At 43.8% G+C, this 23,378-nt stretch overlaps 2 protein-coding genes across 2 annotated transcripts in view; one reads left to right on the plus strand and one right to left on the minus strand.

Annotated features, from left to right (window-relative positions):
- The window catches only part of RABEP1 (rabaptin, RAB GTPase binding effector protein 1), a 248,969-nt gene that overhangs the window by 180,226 nt on the left and 45,365 nt on the right, over window positions 1-23,378 (minus strand). The window lies entirely within an intron of this gene.
- Window positions 404-23,244, plus strand: ZNF594 (zinc finger protein 594). Its single transcript, XM_060290447.2, is given in 4 exon segments — window positions 404-525; window positions 5,044-5,113; window positions 15,387-17,371; window positions 17,374-23,244. Coding segments are annotated over 2 exon segments (2,028 nt in total). The 5' UTR covers window positions 404-525; window positions 5,044-5,113; window positions 15,387-15,406; the 3' UTR covers window positions 17,437-23,244.

Below are 23,378 nucleotides of genomic sequence, written 5' to 3' on the forward strand. Positions count from 1 at the left end.
GAGGGCACTGCAAACAGAAGGCATCAATGAATGAGACCACAAAAGCACGCAGGGAAAAAAAAAAATTAAAAATTAGAACAAAAGCGTGGTTATCTGACAGGGTCCCCCACCCAGGCCGACTGGCCAGAAGCCAGCCGTGGGCGAGTCTAGGACCCGCCGGAGGACTTGCGTCTCGGTGGTGGCCTCGCATACGTTACTTGGCGCCTGCAGGTGCACCAACCTGCGCGGCGCTGTACCCTCAGGACTCTGCTCGCGCGAGACCGAGAGAACGACGCCGAACCTGCGCAGGGAAGACCCTTGAGCGGGTGGGAGGAGGCTTGGGGGCGCGCCTGCGGATTGGCGGGCACAGCCGGGTCCGGCGTCGGGGCGGGGGACGGCCGCCTGGGGGAGCACGCCGGAAGTGGCCGGCCGCTGCGGGCACGATGTCCAGGGTGGTGGCGCCGCGCCCGAGGGAGGAGCTGGGGCTGAGCGCTGGCGGCCGTGCAGGGGGCCACGGTCGAGCGGGAGGCTAGGGGTGGCCTGGAGGTGAGACCCCGCTGCGATCGCAGAACTGGGGGCCCCAGCGCCTGGGTCCCTTGGGGAAGCCGGGTGGAGAACAGATCTTCGGAGGTGGGCGCTGACCCCTCATTTCTCCGAACGGGGAGAGGCTGCGGCCTCCGGGACTTAGGCGCCGGGTGCGCGCGGCCAGGCCTTCTATGCCCTTGGCCCTCTCCTGGTTCTCGGCGTACCCCGCCCATCTCCACACACACCACACACCCCTACCCCCAACCCCCCCCCCCGGCGCCGCGTCCCCCTTTTCCAGTCTGTTCCAGTTCCCTCCTGTGAGTACTGCAAACCGCATCTCCCCCAGGCCCAGAATCAAACCCCGGGCATGAATTGACCCTGTTCCTTGCACAATGCCGTGTCAGGCGCGTAGAACGCTCCAGGAGTAACTGACAGACCCTTTGGGAAGACTAGACTGAACCACAGGAATGAACTGTATGGTTCAGACATGTTGTAATACCTCATCTGAATGTTCGTACTGTTGGGAGTTCGGAGGAGGGAGGGATTTGGGCTGGTCTCTTCTTTGTAAACGTCTGCATATTCTTTTAGGGGTAGCTTCTAAAGTCATTTTCTTTGGGAAGCCTTCCAGGATTGCCACCTCCCTCCCTCCCTCTTTAAGCTTTTCATCTTTTTTTAGCTTGTTTGGCGTCTATTTCACAAACACTTACTACCTGGTTCCGTGTCTGTCTGTTTATCTAAGTCTTCCAGGCCCCTAGGCAGGGACTCCATCTTGTGTAGCATCAACTAATGCATGCACATGAATATGAATTAAAAGGATTGAAATAGTTAGAAGGTACTAACTAAGGTGAGCCTGAAACAGTGGGAGGAATTTGTGTAAGCCAGAGGTTGTAAAAGTATGGCCCCTGGGCCAGAGTAGACTGTAGACACTTTTTCTTTTTTTTTTTTTGGCCGCTCCCTGCAGCTTCTAGGGATCTTAGTTCCCTAACCAGGGATTGAACCCCGCCACCGCAGTGAAAGCGCAGAGTCCTAACTAACCACTGGACTGCCAGGGAAGTCCCTGTAGACACATTTTCCTGACTCGTGCTGTTTGTTTTTACTTGAATTAGTGGCCAACATTTTAAAATCAGAAAATTTCATTCACGTCCACTCACTCAAAAATCTGGATTTTCAGCATCTCTTGGACAATCAGAAGATGTGGCCAAATAGGGCACACATGTCTGCATGGTGCAGTTGGGAGGAACTGAGTAGCAGCTCCCTCCTTTAGACTCAGTACAAAATTTGCAGGTCCCCAGTCCCCAGTAATCATTGCCTCCCGGACACTGCAGCAAAGTATCAGTTGTCATTTATCACCTTGTTTGCTTCACCCATTCTGATTAACTGCCTGGCCTCTTGCTGCATTTGATATTGATGTAGATGAAGGAGAGTAGGAAGGACATCACAAGTAGGAGAGTCATGGGCAAAGGGACAGAATGGGAAGAAGCCTAGTATATGGGAATTTAGGGAGAATCCGAGAGCATAGGTTTGCTCTTTCGTGAATCATAGAATGGGGCTATTGTTATGGGTTGAATTTGTCCCCCAACAAGGATATGTTGAGGTCTTAGCCCCCAGTGCCTCAGAATGTGACCTTATTTGGAAATAGGGTCATTGCAGATGTAACTAGGTAAGATGAGGTCATACTGGAGTAGAATGGGCCCCTAATTCAATATGACTGGTGTCCTTATAAGAAGATGGCCAGGTGAAGAGGCAGAGACAGTGAGAATGCCATGTGAAGGTGGAGGCAGAGGCTGAAGTACTGCATCTACAAAGCAAGGAACACAAGGATTGCCAGATGTCACCAGAAGCTAGGAGAGAGGCATGGAACAGTTATCCCTAGGAGCCTGCAGAAGGAAGCCACCCAGCCAACACCTTCATTTCAGACTTCTAACCTCCAGAACTGTGAGAGAATAAATTCCTGTTGTTTTAAGTCACCCAGTTTGTGGTATTTTGTCATGGCAGCCCTAGGATATATTACAGTTCTGTGAGTCAAAAAGAAGCTATTATTTCCTTTAATGGGTGATAGAAAAGTCATGGTAGATTTTTTTTTTTTTTTTGCGGTACGCTGGCCTCTCACTGTTGTGGCCTCTCCCATTGCGGAGCACAGGCTCCGGACGCGCAGGCTTAGCGGCCATGGCTCATGGGCCCAGCCGCTCTGAGGCATGTGGGATCTTCCCGGACCGGGGCATGAACCCGTGTCTCCTGCATCGGCAGGCGGACTCTCAACCACTGCACCACCAGGGAAGCCCCATGGTAGATTTTTGATCATTGGTGTCAGCGGTGCTTTAGAAAATTATTTCATCCGACAGTGTTATCAGCATTGATTGGAGCCAGAAAACGTTTAGAGATTTTATGAGAATCCAAGCATGGGGTGAGAAGGTTCTAGGTTATGATGGAGTTGGAACCGTTTTCAGAGTTAGTAGGTACGGATAGAAGGGATAGAGAGAGAGGAGTCCAAGATGACTTGCCTCCCAGAGCGGTGCTTCTCAGATTGTAGCAAGCTGAGAATCACCTGGAGCGTGAGCTGGGTAAGCACAGATTGCTGGGCCCCTCCCACGCAGACTGACTCAGTAGGTCTGGGTGGTGCTTGAGAATTTGCATTTCACCAGGCTCCTCGGTGAGGCTACTGTGGCCGGTGTGTGGATCACATTTTAGGTGGCAGTAACCAGAAAATGTAAGACTTATAAATGTATACACATCTAACAACAGAACTGCAAAGTATATGAAGCAAAAGTTGACAGAACTGAAAGGAGAAATAGATAATTCTACAATAGTATAGGCATACCTCAATTTATTGTGTTTTGCTTTATTGTGCTTCATGGATATTGCATTTTTTACAAATTGAAGGTTTGCAGCAAGCCTGCGTTGAGCATGTCTATCAGTGTCATTTTTCCAACACCACTTGCTCACTTCATGTTTGTGTCACATTTTGGCAATTCTTGCAATATTTCAAGCTATTTCATTATGATTATATTTGTTATGGTGACTGGTGATCTTTGATGTTACTGTTGAAAAAAGATAATGACTAACTAAAGACTCAGATGATGGTTAGAATTTTTTAGCAGTAAAGTATTTTAAATTAAAAACAAAACAAAACAAAACTACTGCATTTCTGGCTTAGAAAGCCCTAGAATACAAGCCCCATTAGGGGCTTCTTCACCAGAGTATCCCAGGGCCTAAAACAGTGCCTGGACACTATAGGCTCATGTTAAATATTTGTTCAATGAAAACTGATCATTTGGGCAGAAACAGATAGTAAGAAGGGAGAATACATTTAGAAGCAAAATGTTGAGTTCATTTTCATGCATTTGATCCTTCTTGACTGTCAATAAGACAGTGGACTGGAGATGCATTGTGAATATAGACTACAATGTAGGTGAGGAATAGGAGTTTTAAATTTATGGTTCATTCTGGACAAAGGTGATCACTGAAGCCAGAGGTGATATGGTCACTGAGATACTGAATATAAAAGGAGAGGACTAGAAGGAAGGAAAAGCTGAAAGGGTAAAGACAATAAAAAAAGTAGAGTGGGTGGAGTATCAAGCATTATGGAAGCCAAGGGAGAAAAGAATTTCAGGGATTAGTCAAGGGAAAGAGGGAAGAGAGTTAACCTACTATTCATTTATTCAATGATTTTTAAAAAAAAATAAACTTATTTATTTATTTACTTATGGCTGAGTTGGGTCTTTGTTGCTATGTGCAGGCTTTCGCTAGTTGCGGTGAGCAGGGGCTACTCTGTTGCGGTGCGCAGGCTTCTCATTGCGGTGGCTTCTCTTGTTGCGGAGCATGGGCTCTAGGCATGCGGGCTTCAGTAGTTGTGGCTCGTGGGCTCTAGAGCTCGGGCTCAGTAGTTGTGGCGCACAGGCTTAGTTGCTCCGCAGCATGTGGGATCTTCATGGACCAGGACTCGAACCCATGTCCCCTGCACTGGCAGGCGGATTCTTAACCACTGTGCCACCAGGAAAGCCCCTATTCAATGATTTTTAATTGAGCACCCACTATGGTCCAGGTACTGTTCCAACACTGTACAGAACAAAGACCCCCATCCCCACAGAGCTTACACTCTTGGGAGGCTTACACTGTAGAGGTGTGTGGCTTTATATACATTGGGGTGGGGTTTTTTTTGGGGGGGTTGTTTTTTGTTGTTGTTGTTTGTTTTTGCCGTGCCGCGTGGCTTTCGGATCTTAGCTCCCCAGCCCAGGCCACGGCAGTGGAAGTGCCGAGTGCTAACCACTGGACCACCAGGGAATTCCCGGGGTGGGTTTTTTAAAATGTGTACAATAACACTTTGGAATCAGTGGTATTTCTGCTTTACATTTGCAGAAATGATAGTTGGGGGAGATTAAGAAGCTGGGATTCTAATTTGGTTCTGCTTGCTTCCAAAGCCCTGTTGTGTTCAGAACTCTAAGCTGCCTCCGAGCTGTAATCGCCAGCTGTAATCGCCACTTTTCTGCTTTAGATACTAATTATATGCTGATGATTCCAAAATCTGTGTGTCCATTCTAGATTTTCCTCCTGGGTTCCTGACCCACTGATTCATTGGCTTCTCAGAAGTTTTCTCCTGGATGCCACACAGGTACGTCAAATATAACGTGTCTGAAGTGGAATTCACCACCTCCTCCCCCTCACCGCCACTCTTTCGGTCCCACTACCCAGCTTAGGCAGTTGTCCGAGCTAGAAACTTGGGTGTCATCCTTAATGCCTTCTGTTTTCCCTCACACCTTCCATTCAGGACAGCACCGATTCTCCCTGTTTTTGCTTCTTTAATATACTTTAAAATGTCTCCAGTCCCAGTAACTCACTGTCAGTGATGAGGCCCTCACTGTCTCCATCATAGATTCTGCTGTAGTCTCCTAAGCAATATCCCAGCTTTCAGCCTTGCACCCTTTAGTCTGTTCTCCATAAAGCTGTCAGAGCAGTCTTTTAAAAAGATAAAGCTAATTATGTCATTCTCCTGCTTTAACCCCTTCCGGGGTTCCCCACTGCCTTCAGGAGAAAGTCCAAGCTTCTTAGCCTGGGATACATGGCCCCCCGTGGTTTGACCACTGCTTCCCCAGCTTCATCGTTTACTGTCTGTATTCTGGGCTTCAGTCATACGGTGCATCCATGAACACATCGTAGCTTCTCTCACCTCCTGGCCTTTGCACATGCTTCAGCCTCAATCTGAAAAGCCCTTCCTTCTTCTTTTAGTCTAGTTATCTCAAATTGTCTTTCGGGCCTCACCTTAGAAGCTGCTTCCTTCAGGAAGTTTCCTTACCCATCCCACCCCCCTCAGGTTGTGCTCTTCTCATGAGGTCCCACGGCACCCACACTTACCCTTATTGTGTATTTAACACGTTTAATTGACACCACACACTAGTCAAGGGCAGGGACTCTGTCCTCATTATTATATTCTAACCACCTAGCGTGGTGCTTGGCCCATCATAGAGGCTCAGCTAAAGAGCAATAAATACTAGAGAATGGAAGAGACAAAATACAGTAAAGATGAGGAGTCATTGAAAAGAGAGAGGAACGTGAGGTGATTTTTACCACATCGTCTCACATATTTTTAAAGCGAGGGGCAAGATTATCTACTGAGACCAAGGGAATGCAGGAAGTAGTAGAGATTTAAAAAGGAAAGGGAAGCTATGGAGTATCTGCTGCCAACTCCTTATTGGGTAGTTGCAGAACAGGAACTTCTGTTTCAGGAATTCAAGATGTTGCAGGATGTGGCTGTGAATGAATCGCAAAAGGATGCTGGGCCTCAGGTCCACACTCAGTGGAATCCCTGCATGGCAGAGATACTAGAGGTCCAGACAGAGCTGGTCTCACCGAGTAGGGGCTCTGTCCTCTAACTTAGACTCTATACACCCCGAATTCGCTGAGTTTCGGTTGAAAAGCAAAAAACAAGAAAAGGTTTTAAAGAGCTCAGTGGAATTGGAGGATTAAGGATTCCCAATGGCTTTGACTCTTGGAGACAAGATAAGATGCTTCTGCTCTTTGTGGCGTCTAGCCTAATCTGTGGAGTTGACAACTCCTTGCCTCTCCCTGAGCTCGGTTCCTGTTAGAAACAAAGAGATGACAAAAAACTCAACTCATCTTCAGGTCTTTGGACCTAGTATCCCACCCTCCAAACCTACTCTTCCTTCTCTGACCCCTGTCTTCATAAACAGCACCATATCCCACCCATTGCCTAAGCCAGAAAACTGAAAGTCATTCTTGACTCCTTTCTTCCCCCACTTGCAGTTACCATGTTTCGTTGATTCAGGTTCTCCGATACTGGACAGTGCTCACCTTATTCCAGCACTGGCCACACTATCTTCTTGTCCATTTACACATATATCTTCCTTCATTGAACTGTAAGTTCCTTGAGGGCAGAGATGTTCACCTTTGTATTGCCAGTACCTAGTACAGTGTCTGGAATATGGTGGGTGCTTAGTTAACGTAAGTTAGGTGACCACATCAGTGAATGATATGAAATAACAATGCCCTTTTCCCAGAAGCTCTGAGTTCAGCTGGATTGGATTGTAGAGGAGGACTCATCTCTGATCAAGCCTATGTTTCAGATACTGTACCCTTCTTCAGACATCCTCTGAGGCAAAGAGTTCCTTAAATTATTCCCTATTCCTTTCACCTATGGAATTGGATGAAAATGTTGAGCAGAGAATGCCATTCATCTCTGCAGGGAATGCTGTGTGGGACTAAGGACTGGGTACTTTACCATACCTATGCTTGTGGTAAAGGTTGACCCTAATGACTCTTACAGAGAGGAGTCCTTTTAGCACTTTCTAAACAAATTTTTGTTTCCTCTTTCTTAGCCCCCTTCCTATTCTTCTTGTATCATCTTCACTTTGTTCTAGATCTAAAATGAAATGATAATATGTATCTGTATTGGTCAGGATCCAGTCAGGAGACAAAAACTATACCAGTAGTTTAAACAAGGGACATTTAATATAAAGAATATTTAAAACCGGTAAAGGTAGCTAACTACTAAAAGGATCTAAAGAAAACACTAAGGAGTATGGAAATAGATAATGCAGGAAGCCGTCTTACCTCTAGGACTAAGGAGAAGTAAATAAGGAAGGAACCACAAATTTAGAAGAGGGCTCCCCCCCACCCCAAAGCAGAGATTCAGACTTTTTTGGATGGGGTGTGGTTGCCAAAGAAACACAGCCTGCTGGTGTAAAGAAATTTGTCAGAGGGCATGTCTGTCGGCACGGCCTGCCAAATGACAGAGAAATTCACTGAAGGGTGCAGGCAGGCTAGAGGTAATCCATAGGAAAGGCCCGCTGGGTAGTGGAAAAACTCACTGGAGGGTTGGGTAGGCCAGAGCTGGTTGGTCTACCCCATCAAGCCTCCCTTATGTTGATTTGGGGGCCCCACCAAAAGACAAAACAACTCAAAAGTACCAAGAGAAACCCCTTTCTCTTTGTGTGGCTTACAGTGTTCCTCCAGCACCCTCTATTGACAAAGCCAGCCAACAAAAGGGAACTGTTTCCAGGGTCCAGCTCCAGTATCACAAGTAGGGCAAAGAGGACAATAAGGGCATGTATACTGTGATCCCATTTTTGTATCAGAAAAAAATTTATGCCCAGAAATAAGACTGGGAGAATATACAACAAAATATTGGGTATCTTTAGTTTCTTCTCTGTGCTCTTCTCTACTCTTGGTTTTTCCTATAATGAGCATGTAGTATTTTTATGATCAAAAATAGAAAAAGTGGGAACTCCCCTGGCAGTCCAGTGGTTGACTCTGCACTTCCAATGCAGGGGGCGTGGGTTGCAGGGGGCACAGGTTTTTTTTTTTTTTTTTTTTTTTTTTTTGTTATAGTCATTCATTTGTTTTAGTTTTTATAGTCCACATATAGATGAAAACATACAGTATTTGTCTGTCTCACTTCATTAAGTTTAATACCCTCTCGGTCCATCCATGTTGCTGCAAATGGCATTATTTTGTTCTGTTTAATGGCTGAGTAGTATTCCACTGTGTATTTGTACCACATCTTCTTTATCCATTCCTCTGTTGATGGACACTTAGGTTGCTTCCACATCTTGGCTGCTGTAAATAATGTTGCTATGAACATTGGGGTGCATGTGTCTTTTTGAATTAGTGTTTTCATTCCATTTTCTTCGGATATATACCCGGGAGTAGAATTGCTGGATCATATGATAGTGCAAATGGCTTTTAAACTTTGCAATGAGATCATAGGAGAGTGGAGAGAGAGAACACTTGTCAATTGCTTTATAAGGATCATTTTCTTTTTTTTTTTTTTTTTTTTTTTTTAAACATCTTTATTGGAGCATAATTGCTTTACAATGGTATGTTAGTTTCAGCTTCACAACAAAATGAATCAGTTATATATATACATATGTTCCCATATCTCTTCCCGCTTGCGTCACCCTCCCTCCCACCCTCCCTATCCCACCCCTCCAGGCGGTCACACAGCACCGAGCTGATCTCCCTGTGCTATGCGGCTGCTTCCCACTAGCTATCTACCTTACGTTTGGTAGTGTATACATGTCCATGCCTCTTTATTGCTTTGTCACCGTTTACCCTTCCCCCTCCCCATAGCCTCAAGTCCATTCTCTAGTAAGTCTGTGTCTTTATTCCTGTTTCACCCCTAGGTTTTTCATGACATTTTTTTTTTTTCTTAAATTCCATATATATGTGTTAGCATACGGGTCTCTTGCAGACAGCAAATATATGGGTCTTGTTTTTGTATCCATTCAGCCAATCTGTGTCTTTTGGTGGGAGCATTTAGTCCATTTACATTTAAGGTAATTATCGATATGTGTGTTCCCATTCCCATTTTCTTAATTGTTTTGGGTTTGTTATTGTAGGTCTTTTCCTTCTTTTGTGTTTCTTGCCTAGAGAAGTTCCTTTAGCAGTTGTTGTAGAGCTGGTTTGGTGGTGCTGAACTCTCTCAGCTTTTGCTTGTCTCTAAAGGTTTTAATTTCTCCATCAAATCTGAATGAGATCCTTGCTGGGTAGAGTAATCTTGGTTGCAGGTTTTTCTCCTTCAACACTTTCAATATGTCCTGCCACTCCCTTCTGGCTTGCAGAGTTTCTGCTGAAAGATCAGCTGTTAACCTTATGGGGATTCCCTTGTGTGTTATTTGTTGTTTTTCCCTTGCTGCTTTTAATATGTTTTCTTTGTATTTAATTTTTGACAGTTTGATTAATATGTGTCTTGGCGTATTTCTCCTTGGATTTATCCTGTATGGGACTCTCTGTGCTTCCTGGACTTGATTAACTATTTCCTTTCCCATATTAGGGAAGTTTTCAACTATAATCTCTTCAAATATTTTCTCAGTCCCTTTCTTTTTCTCTTCTTCTTCTGGAACCCCTATAATTCGAATGTTGGTACGTTTAATGTTGTCCCAGAGGTCTCTGAGACTGTTCTCAGTTCTTTTCATTCTTTTTTCTTTATTCTGCTCTGCAGTAGTTATTTCCACTATTTTATCTTCCAGGTCACTTATCCGTTCTTCTGCCTCAGTTATTCTGCTATTGATCCCATCTAGAGTACTTTTAATTTCATTTATTGTGTTGTTCATCGTTGCTTGTTTCATCTTTAGTTCTTCTAGGTCCTTGTTAACTGATTCTTGCATTTTGTCCATTCTATTGTCCATTCTATCTCCAAGATTTCGGATCAACCTTACTATCATTATTTTGAATTCTTTTTCAGGTAGACTGCCTATTTCCTCTTCATTTGTTAGGTCTGATGGGTTTTTATCTTGCTCCTTCATCTGCGGTGTGTTTTTCTGTCTTTTCATTTTGCTTATCCTACTGTGTTTGGGGTCTCCTTTTTTGCAGGCTGAAGGTTCGTAGTTCCTGTTGTTTTTTGTGTCTGTCCCCAGTGGCTAAGGTTGGTTCAGTGGGTTGTGTAGGCTTCCTGGTGGAGGGGACTAGTGCCTGTGTTCTGGTGGATGAGGCTGGACCTTGTCTTTCTGGTGGGCAGGTCCACGTCTGGTGGTGTGTTTTGGGGTGTCTGTAGACTTATTATGATTTTGGGCCGCCTCTCTGCTAATGGGTGGGGTTGTGTTCCTGTCTTGCTAGTTGTTTGGCATAGGATGTCCAGCACTGTAGCTTGCTGGTCGTTGAGTGAAGCTGGGTGCTGGCGTTGAGATGGAGATCTCTCGGAAATTTTTGCTGTTTGATATTATGTGCAGCTGGGAGGTCTCTTGTGGATCAGTGTCCTGAAGTTGGCTCTCCCACCTCAGAGGCACAGCACTGACTCCTGGCTGCAGCACCAAGAGCCTTTCATCCACAGGGCTCCTTAATTTGGGATGATTCGTTGTCTATTCAGGTATTCCACAGATGCAGGGTACATCAAGTTGATTGTGGAGCTTTAATCCGCTGCTTCTGAGGCTGCTGGGAGAGATTTCCCTTTCTCTTCTTTGTTCTCACAGCTCCCAGGGGCTCAGCTTTGGATTTAGCCCCGCCTGTGCGTGTAGGTCGCCGGAGGGCGTCTGTTCTTTGCTCAGACAGGACGGGGTTAAAGGAGCCGCTGATTCGGAGGCTCTGGGTCACTCAGGCCCGGGGGTAGGGAGGGGCACGGAGTGTGGGGCGGGCCTGCGGCGGCAGAGGCCGGCGAGAAGTTGCAGCCTGAGGCGCGCCTGTGCGTTCTCCCGGGGGAGTTGTCCCTGGATCCCGGGACCCTGGCAGTGGCGGGCTGCACAGGCTCCCCGGAAGGGCTTGTGGCTAGTGACCTGTGTTCGCACACAGGCCTCCCGGTGGCGGCAGCAGCGGCCCTAGCGTCTCATGTCTGTCTCTGGGCTCCGCACTTTTAGCCGCGGCTCGCGCCCGTCCCTGGAGCTCTCTCAAGCAGCGTTCTTAATCCCCTCTCCTCGTGCACCAGGAAACAAAGAGGGACGTAAAAGTCTCTTGCCTCTTCGGCAGTTCCAGACTTCTCCCCGGACTCTCTCCCGGCCAGCCGCGGCGCACTAACGCCCTGCAGGCTGTGTTCACGCCGCCAACCTCAGTCCTCTCCCGCGCTCCGACAAAAGCCGGAGCCTCAGCTCCCAGTCCCGCCCGCCCCGGCGGGCGAGCAGACAAGCCTCTCGGCTGGCGAGTTCCGGTCGGCCCGATGCTCTGCGCTGGAATCTGTCCGCTTTGTCCTCCGCACCCCTGTTGCTGTGCTCTCCTCCGCGGCTCCCAAGCTCCCCCACTCCGCCTCCCGAAGCCTCCACCCGCGAAGGGGCTTCCTAGTGTGTGGACACTTTTCCTCCTTCACAGCTCTCTCCCGCTGGTGCAGGACCCGTCCCTATCCTTTTGTCTCTGTTTAGTTTTTTCTTTTGCCCTACCCAGGTACGTGGGGGGTTTCTTGCCTTTTGGGAGGTCTGAGGTCTTCTGCCAGCGTTCAGTAGATGCTCTGTAGGAGTTGTTCCGGGGGCACAGGTTTGATCCCTGGTCGGAGAATTAGGATCCTGCATGCCACGAGGCACAGCCAAAAAAAAAAAAAGTGTTTCTCTGTTTTATTTTATTTTATTTTTGGCTGTGCTATGTGTGATATGTGGGATCTTAGTTCCCCGACCAGGGATCAAACCTGCACCCACCGCAGTGGAAGCGCAGAGTCTTAACCACTGCTAGAGTCTTAACCACGGGACCAGCAGGGAAGTCTGTTTCTCTGTAATTTTGAAATATTATTCCTTTAAAATTATGGGGGAAAACTGATCATGAAACATATTAAGGTTTGGATCTTCTTTTAAAATTATGTATTTCTACTTGAGATGCTATCTCTTGATCCCTGTCATGACAGACAAGCAAATTAGCACAATTTATACTTAACGCCCACTACCTCTCCTCCTCTATTCTACAAAAATAATTTCCAATTGTTTAATGTCAGTTCCATATTTAAATTTATTCAACACTCCTCATCCATTGTTTTACAATGTGCTCTGAGGTCCTGAGTGTTTATTCTCACTCACTTCTTCACTGGCTATATCTCATTGCCCAGCAGTTCTTTTCAAAAAGGGCTGCCTGTCATACTCCCTGAGTTTCTACCTACTTGAGAACATTTGCCTGTTTTAATATGAGGGAACAGCTTGCCAGGTAAAAAATGATCAAGTCACACTTTGTGTCTCTTCAGAACTTTACAAGCATTACTGTACTCTGGCATGAGTGTAACATGGAGGAGTATAAACTCAGCCTGAAATTCCCTCTTGCCCATCACTTGCTCCTCTGCCTCAGATCTTCATATGTTCATTTATTCCTGAAATTTAGTTACTTCACCAGGCTATGCCTTGGTGTGGACTGTTCTATATCAACTTTCTATGGACTACACTGTATCCTTCCAATAGATTCAAGTCTTTATTTCAGCCACATTTCCTTCTGTTATGTTTGAATGGTTTTTTTTTCCTTCTGTTTGTTCTTTTCTCTTCTTTAGGAACACTAATTATATATATATTTGAATATCTTTCTGTAGCAACTTGTTTTCTCTATAATCATATTTATATCCACTGCATTCTGTGTCATCTCTCCAGGCCTCATCATGTCCCTGTAGTGATTATTTTTCTTTTTTCTTTGATGAGTTTCATCTACGTAATGCATTTAGTTTTCCCTTCCACTTTTTTCCTTCAGCTCTGCCAGATTACTTCTCACTTCTTTTTATTCTTTTATAATCTACACTCTATTTTGAGCTCTTATATGTCTTCTTTGAGTTTTCATTTAAACAGCGGTTTTGTCTATAATTTCTTTGAGATAGTGGAGAGCTCTGCTGGATGCGTCCTATTAATTCTTTTGCTGTTCCTCTTGGGTGTATGCTCCTAATCCCTCTGTTACTCATGTTGCTTTCTTTCCTAAAGCAACAACCCCCTGTTTTCAAGCACACATCCCACAAAGTTACCTGAATGATTACTACTCAACAGTGCATGAAGCAGGTTCTCTATGAAAGAGGGAAGAGGCAGAGGGAATTGAGCAAGGGCACCTCAAAGCCTTCATACAGATCTGCTGCCACAAACACCTTCTTATCAAATCTACAGGCATTATCTCCCTTCAGCTTTTGGTTTCCAGGAGATCAACATGGCACAGAAAAAGCCCTGTAGATCACTGGACTTTCGTAGCACAGTCTGACAGTCACACTCATCTCCTTTCTTCATCTTGCTCCACGGCTGCCAGTGTTCCTCAGCCAGGTACCAGGTGGAAGACAACCTAAATGATCTGCCGGCACCGTTTCTTCTTTAGCATCTTCCCCTGCCACTCTGATATGTCAGACTAGATCTCTATGGGACAGTCCCTGCTTCTGTCACCTGCCTTCTCGCCATGGCTCTAGATCTCTTCACTCTAATTAGAAGATCACTGACCATACCTTTCAGGATATGAGACTTTGGGAGACATCTGTATATGACCCTTTTTTTGAAGATGGAGTTTACGTCATTTGTCATTCTTTTAACTGTTTTCAGTGGGTTTTGAGAAATGCCTTTTCCATCTTTTAAACTGTTTCTAAATTTTGAACACTATATATCAAACAAACCCCCCAAAAAATCACTTTAAGGGAAAATTATGACAAAGCCAATTCTTTCCAGTATTTTATTTGAATGTTAAATAAATAAAATCCAGCCTAGATATGGAGGTTTGTGCTAAGGACATATTACTTAATGATAATTCTTGGGCATAAAGGGTAATGATTAATGATAATAGTAGTAATAGTAACAGCAGCTGACACTTACATAGTGCTTTCTATATGCCAAGCATGGTTCTAAATGTTTTACATATATTTAATTCTCATAACAACTCTATGAGGTAAATACTATTATTATCTCCATTTTAGAGATGAGGAAACAGGCACAGAGAGTTGCAGCAACTTGCCTAACGTCACACAGTCAGTAAGTGATGGAGATAGGATTCAAACCCGGGCATTTTGTCCGACAGTCAGTTAAGAATCCACACTCTTAATCTCTATGCTGTGTTTCCTCTTATTCATTGCAAAAAGATTACTGACTAGAGCATTCCAATCCCCTGGGCCAAGGTGAAATGGCTCTCTCAAGGAGCTCAGAAATGTGTTTTTGTGACTGGGCAAGGTCAGGGATTTGATGATATGAACACTCAAAAGCAATAAACTCATCTGTCTTCCAGTTACAGGAGGATACAAAATTGCCATACAAAGGAGGCAGTTCCACCAGAATACCAGAAAGAAAAATGCCAGGTCTGAGAAAGGGAGAATTGATTTCTATTAAAATGGCAGCCAAGCATTTTTATTCTGAGGCATAGTTTCATATTTGTTTAACTGTCATGATATATTGGGAGGAATGGTTAGTGGATCAGTTATTAATTTATCATATCTCAACTCCAAATCTACCCTTCTTTGCTTTGCTTAAGTTACTGGATCTGGACGATTTCTCCTTTGCCAGCTGGTACAACATTTAGATTTTGTCAATAGAGGATGCTGGAGGGAAATACAAGGCCATAGGAAAAGGAAGGAACTTCTTTTCCTGGTGCTGGTGTGCTGTTTTATCTTATTTATTGGTGTGGCTGCCAGCAGATCAACTTGTGGGAGGCCTGGTGGCAATCACCCTAGTGAGTTGCTTCCTGTGAACCCATTCTGGCCTGGCCTCAGAGCCCAGCAGGTTCCTACCCCATCAAACAGGCCACTTCCAGCTCCAGACTGCCCACCTCCAGTGAATTCTTCCACCACCCTGCAGGCCACCCACACACACCAGCTCCAGCCTGCACCCTGGCAAGTTTCTTCTCCACCAATGGGGTGTGTGTTCCTGTGGTAGCCATAAACCCTCTGAAAAACGTCTGAATCTCAGCTCCAGAAGGGAAGAGTCTTCTTCCAAGTTCCTTGTTCCTCCCACTGAGACTTCCCAGTGTAGGAAAGAGGTGAAAATTTGTATTTTAGGAATTATAGAATGTTCTACTTATTATTTCAGATTCTGAGACCAAAAATAAGATGAAAGACTGGAAGACAAAGATGGAAATTTCTGAAGAAAAAGATTCAGCAAGGGCTGTATCAGAAAGACTCCAAAAACAGATCTCCCAGGAATGGGGGTTAGTTGAAACTGGTGATCCTGAGGACAGATTATTGAGGTATTGGGTAAGCCCCTTAGAGGATGCAGTGGGATATCCCCCTTCCCAAGAGAGAGGTATCAGGGAAGTGAATCTGATCCCCAAGAAAGCCATTGCAGGAGAGAGAGTCCATGGATGTAAGGAAAGAGAAAAAATACTTTCTGCAGGAGAAAAACCCCACAGATATGAAGTCTGTGGCCAGAGCTTCAAACAGAAGTCAGAAGTAACTCAACATCAGAAAACTGGTAATATAAAGAAAACCTATGAATGTAAGGAATGTGGAAAAACTTTCAATCGGAGCTCAAACCTGATTGTACATCAGAGAATTCATACAGGGAAGAAACCATATGTATGTAGTGAATGTGGAAAAGACTTTAATCAAAGTTCAAATCTTATTATACATCAGAGAATTCATACAGGAAAGAAACCTTATATATGTCATGAATGTGGAAAAGACTTCAATCAGAGCTCTAACCTGGCCCGACATAAGAGAATACATAACGACGAGAATCCCTATGAATGTAAAGACTGTGGAAAGGCCTTCAAGGGAAGCTCGAACCTTGTCCTGCACCAGAGAATTCACAGTGGAGGGAAGCCATATGTATGTAATGAGTGCGGGAAGGCCTTCAATCAAAGTTCAGATCTTATTATCCATCACAGAATTCACACTGGAGAGAAACCCTATGAATGTTATGAATGTGGACAAACCTTCAGTCAGAGTTCACACCTTGTCACACATCAGAGAATTCATACTGGAGAGAAACCCTTCAAGTGCAACACCTGTGAAAAGGCCTTCAGGCAGCGTTCACGCCTCACAGAACACCAGAGACTCCACAGTGGGGAGAGACCCCACGAATGTCACAAATGTGGGAAATCCTTCAGTGGGCGCACAGCCTTTCTTAAACATCAGAGACTACATACTGTAAAGGAACTTGAATGTGAAAAAGCCTGCACTTCTGACTTAGCTCTTATCCAACAACAGAGAATTCACAGGGGAGAAAAACCTTATGAATGTACTGAGTGTGGAAAAACTTTCCGGGGAAGTTCAGATCTAATTCGGCATTGGATAACTCACACTGGAGAGAAACCCTATGAATGTAATGAATGTGGGAAAGCCTTTAGCCAGAGGTCACACCTTGTTACACATCAGAAAATTCACACTGGAGAGAAACCCTATCAGTGCAATGAATGTGGGAAAGCCTTCCGGCAGCGTTCACTCCTTGTCCAGCATCACAGAATCCACAGTGGTGAGAAACCCTATGAATGTAAGGAATGCGGAAAAGCCTTCATCTGGCGAACGGCTTTTCTCAAACATCAAAGACTTCATACTGGAGAGAAACTTGTGGAAGGTGAGAAAACATTTAGCAAGGAAGAGTTGCTTAGAGAAGAGTGGAGAATTCGCCAAGAAGTGAAAGCTTATCAGTGCAATCAGTGTGGTAGAACTTTCCGAGGCAGCTCAGACCTCATCCAACATCAGGTAACTCATTCAGGAGAGAAACCCTATGAATGTAAAGAATGTGGGAAAACTTTCAATCAGAGCTCAGACCTTATGAGACATCACAGAATTCATAGTGGAGAAAAACCTTATATGTGCAATAAATGTGGGAAATCTTTCAGGGGCAGCTCAGATCTCATTAAACACCACCGTGTTCATACTGGAAAGAAACCCTATGAATGCCCTGAATGTGGGAAGGCCTTCAGTCAGAACTCACACCTTGTTAGTCACCAGAGAATTCACACTGGAGAGAAAACCTCTGAATGTAGCAACTGTGGGAAGGCCTTCAGTGGGCACACAGCTTTTCTTAAACATCAGAAACTTCATACTGGAAAGGAGCTTGGGGAACACAAGAGAGTCCACAAACAGGACTTATTCTAATAGGTAACAGAGACCTAATGAACGTAGGAAAAGCCTGATGGAGACCACATCATATTGCACAATAGAAGGCTTTTATTGCTGAAAACTCTTTGAAGGTAGGAAAACATTAGAAGAGCCTACTGGATGGAAAACATATAAGTGTAATGTGGGAAAGCTCTTGGACATAATCACCTTTTTTCTGCCTCAGAGTTGACACTGGAGTATGGTCCCCAGGATAAAATTAATTGAGAATGTTTTAGGGGACTTCCATTGTTAATAAAATCATTAGAAATCACTTTGTCACCAACCCCCAAACTAAATTCTTCATGGAAGGAGCCATTTCAATCTCGACTACCTAGTCCAGTGACAAGTATAAATCTGTTTTAGGTACTTTAGAGTGATTAAATCTTTGTCTGGGATGAGTTCTTCCCGTTAGATATATATTTTATACATATTCCCCTTTTATCTCCTTATAAAAATATGCTTATGCATATGTGATAATACTAATTAGAATGATCCATTAATTCAGGGGTCTCCAACCTCCAGGCAATGGACGGGTACTGGGCTGAGGCCTGTAAGGAACCAGACTGCACAGCAGGAGGTGAGCATCGGGCGAGCAATCAAAGCTTCATCTGCTGCTCCCCATCACTCGCATTACCTCCTGAACCATCCTCCTCCCCCTCCACCCCTGATCCATGGATAAACTGTTTTCCACAAAACGGTCCCTAGTGCCAAGAAGGTTGGGGACCACCGCATTAATTTAGAGGAAACAAAAAAATAATAGAAATGACTTGACAACAGGAGAGCTGAAGGCCAGGACACAAGAGCCAAGTGAGGTATTCCCCAGAAAAAGAATGGTGATGATTAGGAGTATCAGGAAATGAAAAAGCAAAGAAAGGACAGTGTGTGTTGGGAATAGGATTAGACTGAGCACCAGGGAAGAGCATTTAGGTGACCTGAGTTGCTGGGAATTAGAAGAAAGCAACAACTGTGAAAGGTCAGGTGATTAGAGGAGAGTAGTTTTATCTTGAACCAGAGCTTTGTAATTATTTGAGAACTGGAGAGTCTAAGTAGAACTCTGAAAGAGATCAGTGGGGGTTGCCTTCAAGATGGCAGAGAAGTAAGACGTGGAGATCACCTTCCTCCCCACAACTACATCAAAACTACATCTACATGTGGAACAACTCCTACAGAACATCTACTGAACGCTGGCAGAAGACCTCAGACTTCCCAAAAGACGCCCTCAGGTGACCTGAACACAGAGGTGGGGCCAAATCCAAAGCTGAACCCCAGGAGTTGTGCGAACAAAGAAGAGAAAGGGAAATCCCTCCCAGCAGCTTCAGGAGCAGCGGATTAAATCTCCACAATCAAATTGATGTACCCTGCATCTCTGGAATATCTGAATAGACAACAAATCATCCCAAAATTGAGGTGGTAGACTTTGGGAGCAACTGTAGACTTGGGGTTTGCTTTCTGCATCTAATTTGTTTCTGGTTTTATGTTAATCTTAGTTTAGTATTTAGAGCTTATTATTATTGGTACATTTGTTTATTGATTTGGTTGCCCTCTTCCTTTTTTATTTTACATATATATATATATTTTTCCTTTTTCTCTTTTTGTGAGTGTGTATATGTATGCTTCTTTGTGTGATTTTGTCTCTATAGCTTTGCTTTTGCCATTTGTCCTAGGGTCTTAGAGTTCTGACTGTCTGGGTTTTCTTATTTTGTTTTGTTTCTTTTGTATAGTTTTTAGCACTTTTTATCATTGGTGGATTTGTTTTTTGGTTTGGTTGTTCTCTTCTTTCCTTCTCTTTTTTTTATTACTTTTTAAATTTTTTATTTTTAATAATTTTTTCTATTTTAATAACTTTATTTTATCCTTCCTTCCTTCTTTCCTCCCTCCCTTCCTCCCCTTCCTCCCTCCCTCCCTTCCTTCCTTCCTTTCTTTCTTTTTCTCCCTTTTCTTCTGAGCTATGTGGCTGACAGGGTCTTGGTGCTCTGGCCAGGTGTCAGGCTTGAGCCTCAGAGGTGGGAGAGCCAAGTTCAGGACATTGGTCCACCAGAGACCTCCAGCCCCTACATAATAGCAAATGGCAAAAGCTCTCCCAGAGATCTCCATCTCAACGCTAAGACCCAGCTCCACTCAACGACCAGCAAGCTACAGTGCTGGACACCCTATGCCAAACAACTAGCAAGACAGGAACACAGCCCCACTCATTAGCAGTGAGGCTGCCTAAAATCATAATAAGTTCACAGACACCCCAAAACACATGACCAGACGTGGTCCTGCCCACCAGAAAGACAAGATCCAGCCACATCCACCAGAACACAGGCACCAGTCCCCTCCACCAGGAAGACTACACAACCCACTGAACCAACCTTACCCACTGGGAGCAGAAACCAAAAACAATGGGAACTACGAACCTGCAGCCTGTGAAACGGAGACCCCAAACACAGTAAGTTAAGCAAAATGAGAAGAGAGAGAAATACACAGCAGATGAAGGAGCAAGGTAAAAACCCACCAGACCAAACAAATGAAGAGGAAATAGGCAGTCTACCTGAAAAAGAATTCAGAGTAATGATAGTAAAGATGATCCAAAATCTTGGAAATAGAATGGAGAAAATACAAGAAACGTTTAACAAGGACCTAGAAGAACTAAAGAGGAAACAAACAATGATGAACAACACAATAAATGAAATTTAAAATTCTCTAGAAGGAATCAATAGGAGAATAACTGAGGCAGAAGAACGGATAAGTGACCTGGAAGATAAACTAGTGGAAATAACGAATGCAGAGCAGAATAGAGAAAAATGAATGAAAAGAAATGAGGACGATCTCAAAGACCTCTGGGACAACATAAAACTCACCAACATTTGATTTAGAGAGGTCCCAGAAGAAGAAGAGAAAAAAAAAGGGACTGAGAAAATATTTGAAGAGATTATAGTTGAAAACTTCCCTACTATGGGTAAGGAAATAGTCAATCAAGTCCAGGAAGCACAGAGAGTACCATACAGGATAAATCCAAGGAGAAACACGCCAAGACACATATTAATCAAACTATCAAAAATTAAATACAAAGAAAAAATATTAAAAACAGCAAGGGAAAAGCAACAATTAACATACAAAGTAATCCCCATAAGGTTAACAGCTGATCTTTCAGCAGAAACTCTGCAAGCCAGAAGGGAGTGGCAGGACATATTTAAAGTGATGAAAGGGAAAAACCTACAACCAAGATTACTCTACCCAGCAGGGATCTCATTCACATTCAATAGAGAAATTAAAACCTTTACAGACAAGCAAAAGCTAAGAGAATTCAGCACCACCAAACCAGCTTTACAACAAATGCTAAAGGAACCTCTCTAGGCAGGAAACACGAGAGAAGGAAAAGACCTACAATAACAAACCCAAAACAATTAAGAAAATGGTAACAGGAACATACATATCAATAACTACCTTAAATATAAATGGATTAAATGCTCCAACCAAAGACACAGACTGGATGAATGGATACAAAAACAAGACCCGTATATATGCTGTCTACAAGAGACCCACTTCAGACCTACGGACACATACAGACTGAAAGTGAAGGGATGGAAAAAGTTATTCCATGCAAATGGAAATCAAAAGAAAGCTGGAGTAGCAATTCTCATATCAGACAAAACAGACTTTAAAATAAAGACTATTACAAGAGACAAAGAAGGACACTACATAATGATCAAGGGAATCCAAGAAGAAGATATAACAATTGTAAATATTTATGCACCCAACATAGGAGCACCTCAATACATAAGGCAAATGCTAACAGCTATAAAAGAGGAAACTGACAGTAACACAATCATAGTAGGGGACTTTAACACCCCACTTTCACCAAGGACAGATCATCCAAAATGAAAATAAATAAGGAAACACAAGCTTTAAATGATACATTAAACAAGATGGACTTAATTGATATTTATAGGACATTCCATCCAAAAACAGCAGATTATACTTTCTTCTCAAGTACGCAAGGAACATTCTCCTGGATAGATCATATCTTGGGTCACAAATCAAACCTTGGTAAATTTAAGAAAACTGAAATCGTATCAAGTATCTTTTCTGACCACAATGCTATGAGACTAGATATCAATTACAGGAAAAAGTCTGTAAAAAATACAAGCACATGGAGGCTAAAAAATACACTACTAAATAACCAAGAGATCACTGAAGAAACCAAAGAGGAAATTAAAACTACCCAGAAACAAATGACAATGAAAACACAATGACCCAAAACCTATGGGATGCAGCAAAAGCAGTTCTAAGAGGGAAGTTTATAGCAATACAGTCCTACCTCAAGAAACAAGAAACATCTCAAACAACCTAACCTTACACCTAAAGGAACTAGAGAAAGAATTAAAAAAACCCAAAGTTAGCAGAAGGAAAGAAATCATAAAGATCAGATCAGAAATAAATGAAAAAGAAATGAAGGAAATGATAGCAAAGATCAATAAAACTAAAAGATGGTTCTTTGAGAAGATAAACAAAATTGATAAACCATTAGCCAGACTCATCAGGAAAAAAAGGGAGAAGACTCAAATCAATAGAATTAGAAATGAAAAAAGAGAAGTAACAACTGACACTGCAGAAATATGAAAGATCATGAGAGATTACTACAAGCAACTCTATGCCAATAAAATGGACAACCTGGAAGAAATGGACAAATTCTTAGAAAGGCACAACCTTCTGAGACTGAACCAGGAAGAAATAGAAAATATAAACAGACCAATCACAAGCACTGAAATTGAAACTGTGATTAAAAATCTTCCAACAGGGGCTTCCCTGGTGGCGCAGTGGTTGAGAGTCCGCCTGCCGATGCAGGGGACACGGGTTCGTGCCCCCGTCTGGGAGGATCCCACATGCCGCGGAGCGGCTGGGCCCGTGAGCCGTGGCCACTGAGCCTGCGCGTCCGGAGCCTGTGCTCCACAGCGGGAGGGGCCCCAGCAGTGAGAGGCCCGCATACCGCCAAAAAAAAAAAAAAGAAAAAAAAATCTTCCAACAAACAAAAGCCCAGGACCACATGGCTTCACAGGCAAATTCTATCAAACACTTAGAGAAGAGCTAACACCTATCCTTCTCAAACTCTTCCAAAATATAGCAGAGGGAGGAACACTCCCAAACTCATTCTATGAGGCCACCATCAATCACCCTGATACCAAAACCAGACAAAGATGCCACAATAAAAGAAAACTACAGGCCAATATCACTGATGAACATAGATGCAAAAATCCTCAACAAAATACTAGCAAAAAGAATCCAACGGCACTTTAAAAGGATCATACACCATGATCAAGTGGGGTTTATCCCAGGAATGCAAGGATTCTTCAGTATACGCAAATCAATGTGGTAAACCATATTAACAAATTGAAGGAGAAAAACCATGTGATCATCTCAACAGATGCAGAAAAAGCTTTTGACGAAGTTCAACACCTATTTATGATAAAAAAACTCTCCAGAAAGTAGGCATAGAGGGAACTTACCTCAGCATAATAAAGGCCATATATGACAAACCCACAGCCAACATCATTCTCAATGGTGAAAAACTGAAACCATTTCCACTAAGATCAGGAACAAGATAAGGTTGCCCACTCTCACCACTATTATTCAACATAGTTTTGGAAGTTTTAGCCACAGCAATCAGAGAAAAAAAAGAAATAAAAGGAATCCAAATCGGAAAAGAAGAAGTAAAACTGTCACTGTTTGCAGATGACATGATACTATACATAGAGAATCTTAAAGATGCTACCAGAAAACTACTAGAGGTAATCAATGAATTTGGTAAAGTTGCAGGATACAAAATTAATCTTTTTTTTTTTTTTTGCGGTATGCGGGCCTCTCACTGTTGTGGCCTCCCCTGTTGCAGAGCACAGGCTCCAGACACGCAGGCTCAGCAGCCATGGCTTACGGGCCTAGCCACTCCACAGCATGTGGGATCTTCCCGGACCGGGGCACAAACCCGCATCCCCTG

This window comes from Globicephala melas, chromosome 20, assembly GCF_963455315.2.
Source record: "Globicephala melas chromosome 20, mGloMel1.2, whole genome shotgun sequence".
In the NCBI taxonomy this organism is placed as follows: domain Eukaryota; kingdom Metazoa; phylum Chordata; class Mammalia; order Artiodactyla; family Delphinidae; genus Globicephala; species Globicephala melas.